At 43.0% G+C, this 10,655-nt stretch overlaps 1 protein-coding gene across 1 annotated transcript in view; it reads right to left on the bottom strand.

Moving 5' to 3' along the window:
* Nucleotides 1-10,655, bottom strand: part of slc6a8 (solute carrier family 6 member 8) — a 44,733-nt gene that overhangs the window by 8,188 nt on the left and 25,890 nt on the right. The window contains exons 5-12 of the mRNA XM_087834315.1: nt 6,577-6,711; nt 5,991-6,094; nt 5,720-5,844; nt 2,028-2,140; nt 1,572-1,709; nt 1,263-1,365; nt 842-942; nt 307-477 (exon numbers count right to left, since the gene is read on the bottom strand). Of these exons, the coding sequence (XP_087690441.1) occupies nt 307-477; nt 842-942; nt 1,263-1,365; nt 1,572-1,709; nt 2,028-2,140; nt 5,720-5,844; nt 5,991-6,094; nt 6,577-6,711 (990 nt within the window). The remainder of the gene's footprint in view (nt 1-306; nt 478-841; nt 943-1,262; nt 1,366-1,571; nt 1,710-2,027; nt 2,141-5,719; nt 5,845-5,990; nt 6,095-6,576; nt 6,712-10,655) is intronic.

Raw genomic sequence — 10,655 nt, 5'->3', positions numbered from 1 at the left:
CATGTTCTGCTCTTCATACCAAGCTACGAGCGCTGGGACATACATTACAGTTACATAACACCTTATTTTAAACCAAATTTCAGGTAGACTGAGGTTTGCCTTTTACATTTTTACCTTATAAAATCTAAATGTAAACTTTTTGTGGTCTCGTGAGAGAAAAATGGCTAATTTTTGTATCTGGATTGTAACTACATCAGTTTTAGGTCAATTTAAAGTTGCATGTGAGGTAAGTCTGTAACTATGCTTTTTAAATACATTCATAACCCTTTGTTTCAGCGTGCACGTCCAGTGTGAGCTGGCGCTTACCTCTTTGAAGGTTCCCTTGGCTCTAAAGAGTTTGTAGAGAACGCTGACAGGAATGCACAGCATGGAGGACAGAGCCAGACACCAGCCGATCACCTCGCCCCACCATGGGTACACGTACACATTGTTGTAGGTCAGGGGCTTATAGTTCACCAGGTGGAACAGAAAGATACCCTACGGGAAGAAAGAGGAGATTAAAGGGGAAGATTGGCAAAGATTTGGCATCATTTACATGATTTGTGGTGTTGATACTGTGAGATTTTCATTATGTTGTCACAGCAGAACTGATGAATTATGTTGGTCTATGCCTGTTAGTTTTAATATGATTCTGCTGTATGCTCAAGAGACAGCAAAAGGTAAATATAAGTGTACAATCAAAATAAATATTTTCTGAATTTGTTCCTCTACAAGAATCAAAAATGTACGTATGCGCTCTGCTCTTATTAAACTGGTGTTAGTGCCTGATAGCCTGGAGGAAAACTGGTGTGTGTGGTTGTGGGTTTCTATTTCTGGATGGGATAGTGTTGTTCAGTCTTACGATGCAGACACATGGAGTTATAAAAGACCAGCACCACTTCATCCAGGGGAAGGGCCGGTAGCCGATCATACGAGCCACATCATCCATGAAGCGGTCAGCACCTGCAGTTCATTAATCAGCAAGTCAAAGACAGGAAGATGCTGCGGATTCTTCCCCACTCACGACATAAAAAATTCTCCATGATTATATTCACACTATGACATAGCTTAATAGTCTTTTGTTGACATTATTCTGTGTATTTTATATTAGCTTGTGACAAAAACACGTTGACCTGTGACCTCTAATGTCACATCATCTGAGCTGATTTTCAGACCTATTTTGAGATGGGTTATCTCACTGACAAACTTCACAATGGCTCTATTTACGATCACGTTGCTATGAAGCACTACACTGCCCGTGTGTGTTTGTGTTTATTACATACCGTAGACCCAGGCAACTACTATGCATTCCCAGAATGCTTGCCACAGCAGAGTCATCCCACTGGCCGAATAGTAGTCAAACAATTGGAAGACGTACATCCCTCCCTGCAGAGGAACAGACAGCTCAGTGAACAGTGTCGATTTAGTAAAACAGTTCAAGATGAAGTGTTTCGTTCTCTCATAAGCTCCTTCACATGTTATGCGTTTTCATTTTTGTTACTACGAGCTACTAAGAAAAGACAGTTTATTTAAAAATGGTATAAATCATCAAAATTTTAAATTTTTGAGGGAAAAGTCTTTGTTCATCCAACCTGTGTCACCATGGAGAGGTCAATAATGAAGCAGAGTAAACAGCATATCGCCACGGCGATCTCCCTTTTGTAGCGATGATAATGCTTTCCAGGAAACAGATCCAGAATCCCGGTAACAAAACCCTCCACCCCGACAAACTGCAGGGACAAACATGGAGAAAGAAACACAGTGTCTTCAGTGTCTCTTTGCTGAACAGAAGTGGAGGAATAAAAACCAGTTGAAAACCAGTTAAAATTTCTCTCCAATCATTTGCTTCTGTGGTGTCCCCCAAGGCTCTGCATTAGGACCACTGATCTATTAAACATTTACCAAAATCCTGCGCGAAATATCATAAATTCAGTTTATAACCACACGACACCCATATTTATATATATTTATATTTCCATGTTACTCCTGCAAACCTATTGAGAAAATGCACAGCTGATTAAAGGTATGATACAGAGTGTGTTGGTCACCTGACTGTCCAGTCCGAGCAGCAGCAGCATGAAGAAGAAGAGCGCCGCCCACAGCGGGGCCACCGGCATCAGACTGACTGCCTTCGGATATGCAATGAAGGCCAGACCTGGACCTGCAACACACACAGACATCAGAGACTTCACAGGATTTTAATATGTGGCTCAAGGTTTGGCTCATACAGCATGTTTTTCCAACATGTGCACAGAAGATGTAACGTGTGCAGAATTTAAAGCTGCAGTGACACCAGCTCATTTTCTGGCTCTAACGTATAAATATGAAAAGAAAAGAGTCATAAATATGAAATTGGTTGGCCAAGCGTTTGACTATGATGTCATGATGCCACGATCAAGGTTGACTTGACCATATCAAGTACTATATCACATGAAAGGGCGCAGAGAGAGCTGTACAACACCCATTTTAGTTTTTCCACACAACACTGCGATGTCACAATGAAGCAATAACAGGCTGACGTCATCATGCTGCAACAGAAACATCATAAAACATCCAGGTTTGAAAGTAGGTTGTTCTACTTTAAATGCTTGTTTGTCCTGATTATGAAAAAGTCTCATCTGCTCAGCTTCACGTTCCACAAAATAAATTTGCTGACATGCAGAAAGATTAAAGGTGCAGGACAAATATTTACAGCAGGACAAATCACGGCTTGTTTCATCAGCCTGTGATGCCAGCACAGAAATATGCACCGGAGAGCTGTCGCATGCGAGGTGAAAGGCCTCGCTTAAATAATCCGACAGTTAATACTGCACGCACACAAACACACACACGCGCACACAAACACACAAACACACACACACAAACAGTGATGCTAATACTTTAAACCAGTATAGACGTGTCAGATTGGATTCAGTAAATTGGATTTACTTTTGTTCTTTTTACAGCAAGATTAAATAAAAAGATTCCTGTCCTCACACACACACACACACAGACGCACGCACACACAGACGCACACACACAAACACAGACGCACACACACACACAGACACACACACACACACACACACACACGCACCATTCCTGAGTACACCAACATATTTTTAGGCAGATGAAATGAGAACGTGATGAAGACTTTAGTAACTCATTAATGCACATTTCGTTATAGTCACACACGAGAGGAACACGGCGATCCATCTTCTGTTTTGTTTTAGTTTATTTGTTTGTTTTACGTTAAAGAATAACTTTATTCGATTGACTGGTTTGAATGTTGTTCTACTGAACGTTATTTAATCTTTTACTTATAAAGCAGTTTTATTTCTGTATGACCGAGCTCCTTTCTGTTGTACAAGTTCCACCTTATTGAGCCTTTTTATTAAACGTTATTATATTACTTTTATTGAGCTATTATAGATTATTGAAGCTAGTTTCATACGGGTGTTTTGATTGATTTGGCATCCCAGTTTTTCTGATAAACAGTGCAGGATAATTTGGGATGAAGTGTATATATAATCTTAACTTGTACTTTACCATTAGAGCAACTAGATAAAATAAGATGCTTTTAATGCCACAGCTTGGATGAGGCTTTGTTGTAGTGTTGTTGGTTTAACCTCTGAGGCTTGAAAATTTATGAATGAGAAATTGAAATACAATAAAACTCATTTTGATTATTACCAGCCCAGATTTTTAAAAATCTCCATAATAATATCGATCACGCTGCTTTCACCTGACCAAAGTCATAAGAAGGTCGATAGCAGCCATAAATCAATGAGTCAGCAACACTGATGTTATTGAACCTTAAATGAACCTAAATATTCTCAACTGCTCATAAATCTGAACAACAGAAATGAAGCGGACTGAAAGATTGAGCACCTCCAAGTCTCAGAGTGTGATTGTCAGAAAAGGGTGGAGTTACTGCTCCAAGTGGAAGAGTTGAAATATCAAAGGCAGGCTGACAGCGTGTCTATCAGATGGCTCGGGAACACTTCAGTATCAGTAGAAGAGCTGGAGATCCGGGCATCAGAAGATGGATGGAAAAATGATCAGTTTTAGTTTAACAGTGTTACAGCTCAGCCTCCTGAACACATCAACAGCATCAAACTGAAAATCCTCATCGCTTCGTTCTCGAGTTCTTGCAGTTTTCAGAATTCTTACTCTGACCTTGAGGTCGAGGTCACACAGATTTTTAGTAGATACACCTTTGGTATCAAATTGCATGAAACCTGCATTTGGCCCTTTATCATAAACTGTATATTTATCACAACCACGCCTCCACCAGGACTGTTGCTCTTTATCTGGGGGCTGAGGAGGCCAGGTGTAAATAGCCAAAGAACTGTCATGTGACTATTCTCACCTGGCTGTAAACATTCGCTCTGTGGTTACATAAAGTCTTCATTAAGTTTGAATGAAAAGCTTTGATCCGAACAGCCGCTCAGAGCTGCAGCCTTCTGTGGACAAGCTAAATATAACGGTGTGTTTGTGATGCTACGTCACGTGATGCTTGGCTATTAATACACACACACACACACACACGCACACACACACACACACACACACACACACACACACACACACACACACACACACACACACACACACAGGTTCATTCAGGTCTTCATTACAGTGAAGTGAATCCTTCTGTAATCATTATTTTTATAACCACCTTTTGAAATCGTTGAGGCTACACAATTATCAGCTGACCTCATGTGACCTGATGCTTTTTCCCCTTCCTGTTTTTCCTAGAATCTGGATTGTGATTGGCTCTTAAAACAAGGATTATCAAAGCTGGAACATGCACCACAGTGGATGGAAGCGCTGCTTCTATATGCATGTATAGCACATGCAAAAGTGTGAGACAGAGAGTAAAGATTTGGATGTTTTTTTTGTATTTTAATGCATTTAATGCATCGTTACAGTGAAACTCTCAGAGATACAGAGATGCTGCTCATCCTCCGTCTTTACAACTAACAATCTGACTTCTAATACTTTCAGATTCACTGTGTTTCTCATCTGTCTTGCTGTCACAGTTACCCTCGTTATGCTGGAAAACCGAAGCACAGAGTGGTGGCAGCAGCTCAGGTGGTAGAGCTGGTCACCTACTCACTGGAAGGTTGGTGGTTCGATCCCCGGCTCCTCCAGCCTAATGGAGTCTGCCCAAATATCCTTGGGCGAGATACTAACCCCATGTTGCTCTCTGATGCACTCCATCGGAGTGTGAATGTGAGTGAATATATTTAAAGCTCAGTATGAGGCATTTTTGTTAAACCAGCCTCAGAGGCTTTGGGGTCGAAATAGGAGAGCACCACCAACGACACCGTTTGTTTAGATGATCTGATTTTTTTTATCTCATGTTTCGTGTATAATGTTACTATGTTCTATGTTTATATTGAACATGGTTCAAGGTTCAAATAGCCCTGTGCACTTATGTAAAAGTAATCCCCATGAGCTCAAAGCTCAGGCTTCAGCCTGATCTTATTTCTTTCTGCGCAGCAGGGACACCAGTGCTCAGTGCTGCCCCTCTGTAGGCTTCTGGAAGTTTGCCAATCAGATGGATGTTAGCTTTTTGGGAGGAAAACCTCCCAGCGTTTATAGGGAGGAGCTAAAACAGCAGATGAACTGAAGGTCTACTGAAGGGCAGCGTATTAAAATAATCATTTACACTGTAAATCGTGTAAAATAGAGCCCAAGAATAAAAAAGTGCATAGGAGGAAATTATCAGAACAGGTCCGGTGTGAGTATTTACCTGATTCAGCAACCTGCGATATGTCGACTCCCTGCTCCGCAGCCATGAAGCCGAGAATAGAAAACACGACAAAGCCGGCGAAGAAGCTCGTCCCGCTGTTTATGAGCGCCAAGATGAAGGCATCTCTGTGAGGAAGAGGAGAGGAAACAAGGTGTTTAAGGTCACAATCAGGTTTAAGCTGGAGTAAATTTAAAGATTTACAGGGTTTAGATATGATGACTGAGGTTGAAGGAGTTGGTGAAGTGTGTGTGTGTGTGTGTGTGTGTCGTACTTGTAGCAGTCGTTGTTAAAGCGGTTGTAGCTGCCTAAAGCGGTCAGAGCACCAAGGCCGATGGCGTAGGAGAAGAAGATCTGAGTGCCAGCATCTATCCACACCTGTGGAGTCACATGGGTTTGATGTTTGATGCAAACATTTAATGACAATAACTGATCAATAATTGATGACAAACACTGCAGCATCTTGGATGCTCAAGCCATAAAAAACAACAGCCAGCCCGACAGCCTAAAACCTCCCACTCGTGCACTTTCAGGTGCTTCACCCACCGAACAGAGGAGCGAAGTAACAAAGTACAAATACTGCAGGTATCTGTACTTTACTTAAGTATTTCTTTTTTTCGCCACTTTGTTACTTTTATGTTTTAACACAAATATCTCGGCTTTCTACTCCGTACATTAGGTTTAAAACTTCCACCTAAACAACCTAAAAACAATCCTGCTGGTGTATTCACCATGAACCAAAAACTAAAATTCATAATTTTATAATGAAGACTCTTTAATATCAGAGGCCCAGTGATTCAAACTGCCCCATGCAATGACAAAGTCTGCCTGTAAGTGAGATTTCAGGATGATGAACTGACCTGAGCCTCCTCCAGTTTGGACCAGTTGGGTTTGATGTAGTACATGATGCCATCGTAGGCTCCGGGCAGGGTCACCCCTCTGACCAGCAGGATGATGAGGACCACGTAGGGAAAGGTGGCCGTGAAGTACACAATCTGAAACACAACCATACTGTCATAAAACACAGAAGACTTGTTTCACTGAATCCATCAGTCTGTCAAAGCTTCAACTAGAAACTCCAACTCTTTGTTTTTAATCAGCTGCCTGTGAAACAAGCAGATTAGACTGTCTCATTGTTCACCTGCAGGTAAATGCACAGTGAACTTTTGTGCGTTTGACGGTTTTATGTTTGCAGAATTGGAGTAACACAAATTCATTTACCTAATCAAAATCAGGTGAGTGAATTTGTGTTACACAAGGGGAATGAAGAAGAAGGGGTTTTGTTTCCTGACCTAAAAATCTCCAGGGGGTTTCTGCCATTAAAAAAAAAAATCCGTGAGAATCAGGTAACGAAAACAAATGAGAGGAAAGCAAAATGAACCTGATCTGAGACCTGCTGAGACAGAACACACACACGGAGGAATGTGGCATTTCAGCACCACGGAGAGCGTCGGGCCCCAGTCAGGGTCGAGTGTCGGTGCAATCACAGCGGAGCAGCTTCTCAGGTTAACGCACGCTCACAGCGTGACGCTCAGGTCGTTCGGTTCAGTGTGTTAAGGAATCAGAGAAAACATTTCAGTCGTCTGTTTGAAACGTTTCTCAAAGTGATTCATATTTTTAAAGCTTGCACATGACCCATTGATCTTCTGCTTATTCAGCCATTTCTGGCATATTATTCTCATTTTCATTGCATTCGTTCATCACGGGGAGTTCTTATAATCCTGATACTTTTATGTAAACTGATATAAATTTGATCTCACTGATAAATCAACAGATCTCTGTATATGCAGCGTGATTAATTAATCTGTTGGCCGGTTTGCTAACGAGTCGTCTCACTTTGGGTCTTTTAAAGAAGCCTGTTCATCTGACAGTCACGTGACACTAAAGAGAGAAATCTCTGGATGTAAGGACAAGGTCATCCATCCATCTTCATCCGCTTTATCCGAGGCCGGGTCGGGGGGGCAGCAGCCTAAGCAGAGAGGCCCAGACCTCCCTCTCCCCAGCCACCTCCTCCAGCTTATCCGGGGGAACACCAAGGCGTTCCCAGGCCAGCCGAGAGATATAATCTCTCCAGCGTGTCCTGGGTCTGCCCCGGGGCCTCCTCCCGGTGGGACATGCCCGGAACACCTCACCCAGGAGGCGCCCAGGAGGCATCCTTGTCAGATGCTCCTTTCGATGTGGAGCAGCAGCGGCTCTACTCCGAGCCCCTCCCAGATGGCCGAACTTCTCTCCCTATCTCTAAGGGAGAGGCCAGCCACCCTTCGGAGGAAGCTCATTTCTGCCGCTTGTGTCCACGTAAGGACAAGGGTGTAACAGAAACATGTTACAAACATGTAACAAAGACAAAACATGCATGTAGCCACCGCGCCATCACCCAGGGGTCTGTTTGTGGCTCCACATATCCAAGACTCCACTTCAGCTTTAATCCCACTGCGATCTTATTTTCTGGGGCCGAAGGCGACTGTGGGCATTTCTCACCATCAAATACTCCGAGGTCACACTTCAGTCAAGTACATAATCATGTCAGAACTCGTCTCGACTGTCTGCTCTGCCTGTTTACTTTACTGTAAACAAGATTAATATCTACAATGAAAAAGTCGAACATTATTAAATGTGGGTTTTTAAAAATAATTCAAACTAATGTTTCCTTTGAGAGCAGACATCTTGCCTTTGTGACTGGACTGGCTGTCTGTCTCTCTCTCTTTTCTCTCTGTGTGTCTCAGGCTGTCTCGCCCTGCTCTGACCTGATGCTCAGCTTTCAGCCTCCTGCTGAAGACAAACAGCAGATAATGTTTCTGGTGGTACTGAGAGCCCTGCGAACGCGGCTTGACTTGCCATGAGACTAAAAACACAAACACACACAGACTCCTACATAAGAGATACCGTATGTGTGTAAACTACCCCATGAATGGAGCTCTGACGTTTAGATCACACCGTGTGAACCTGTGTCCCAAAACTAACATGTCAGGATTTGGTTTTGAGTGTTTTCAACAAACTTTCCTCTCTTCACGCGTAAGAAATGAACCGTCACAGCCTGGCTGCAGCGTGACCGAACAATAAGACTCAGAGTACAAGCGTGAAAACAGCTTCCTCTGAAAGCATCAGCGCTCTTCTTCATGCATCTCCTTGCTAGCAGACGTCCCAGGCTCTAGTTCTGCAGGCAGCTCTTTAGTGTATTTACCCCCCATCATAACTGAATCAGCACTATCACCATGTCTCGCTGGCAGCTGCCTACCTCAACATAGAGAAAACGTTAACTTTGGACCCGCCCGCTCTTCTTTCCTCAGATTTTTACTCACATCACATGGCCCACGGTTGTTACGTCACTACTTCTCTCATCCTGTGTGGATGATCTTTGCTCAAAGCAGAAACCCCACCCCACCCTAAAGAGTTGGAGGAGGTCTGAGCATCGCTGCAACCTGACCCGGATCACGGCAGAGCATTTCTATCTATAATTAAATAAAAACCAACAGGAAGTTCCTGCAGAGTCCAGCCAGGACTTGAAAGCCCTTTCACTGAACATCTTCTACATTCACTTCATCAAACTGCTGTAAAGACACAGCTGACCCAGATAATATGAGGAGGTTCATGAATGCAACACAGAAACAAGCCGCTGGATTCGTCTCTATTCAGGTGAGCGCAGAGGTTTCTACTGCACATGCTCAGTCTGATAAGTGAAGCTGTTTTTGATTGGGTCATTTTGGCAACACCCTAAACCGAAGCAGTGAAAACAAGAAAAAAAAGAGAAGAAAAAGCCATTTATCTGATCCTGGGAACGTGTGTGTCGAGGGTGTGCGAGTGTGTGTTTACAGATGTGTGTCAGAGGTTAATGCGGTTTACGTGCTCTAGCTTTGCAGCAGCTTAGTGCGACTTGCTTTTCAAAATGGAGTAATAACAAAACTGATGTGTGTTTGCTTGTTATGACGACCTTTAACAGCAACGGTTTTCCAGCTTTTCAGAAACACTCCTACACTGTTAGATGTTCCTCACATTAATCACGCTTTTAACACCACCTAACAGCAGCTGGTTAGTTTTCAAAGAGCATGATTCACTTCCCTTTGTTCTCTGGGTCAAAAGGTCTCCGAGCTCACAAAAGGTCTGTCACATTTTTACGTAAACACAGAAATAAATGAAAATATCCAGAAACAAAAGAAGTCCTGATCTCTGTTTCCAGGTAATCAATGAAATAAGTCTGAGCCCTTCCACTGACGCAGCGCTCAGATAACACCCGTGCTCTGCGTTTAAAGCAGAACTAAGAGAAAGTGTCACAAGTCTGACTGTTATTCAGAGAAAAGAGGAACTTTTCTTGTTGGACTGAAAGTTAGTGAAAGTGTGGTGCACAAAGTTCTCAAACCCTGGATCCAAAGCAGAGGTGTAACACAACTAAAAGCTTCGGAGAACTGCGGAAAAACCAAAGCGTGCTGGCTCGTTTCTCTAAAACTCTAAAAACACTCCTGACATCACAAGAAGCTCCTTGGAGCCAGATACTGTATAAAAGGGGGGGCATAGCCACTGTGACACCACCCATTGGTTCTGGATTCTGCATTTGAACTGCAAGCACAGATGTTTTTGCTGCACAGCCGGCCAAGAGATGATTCCATTAAAAATGCTTCAAAAGGCTCCAACAGCACAAACACAGCGGAGAAGCCAGGAGGTGGAGATGGATCATATCAGGTGCCAGCTTCCTGTTTTTAGCACATCAGACACACTTTACCTCTAAATCACAACACAGACCAAATGAATCAGCTGCAGAATATCGCCTGCGGTTTTCTGCGCTTGCAGAAATCGTTTTATTTTGTTGTCAGATCGTGCAAGGACAACATGATTAGAGCTGGTACTGTTCGTGCAGCTCTAATACTGCTGACATTAAAGGAAAAAGGGGGTGGAGCAAACAGCGGGATGTCCTGAAATTCTTCCAGATCTGTCAAAGACTTAACGG

This window comes from Neolamprologus brichardi, chromosome 20, assembly GCF_056152115.1.
Source record: "Neolamprologus brichardi isolate AB-2024 chromosome 20, ASM5615211v1, whole genome shotgun sequence".
In the NCBI taxonomy this organism is placed as follows: domain Eukaryota; kingdom Metazoa; phylum Chordata; class Actinopteri; order Cichliformes; family Cichlidae; genus Neolamprologus; species Neolamprologus brichardi.
The sequence above is the reverse complement of the archived record's forward strand: the minus strand, read 5'-3'. Positions and strand labels throughout refer to the sequence as shown.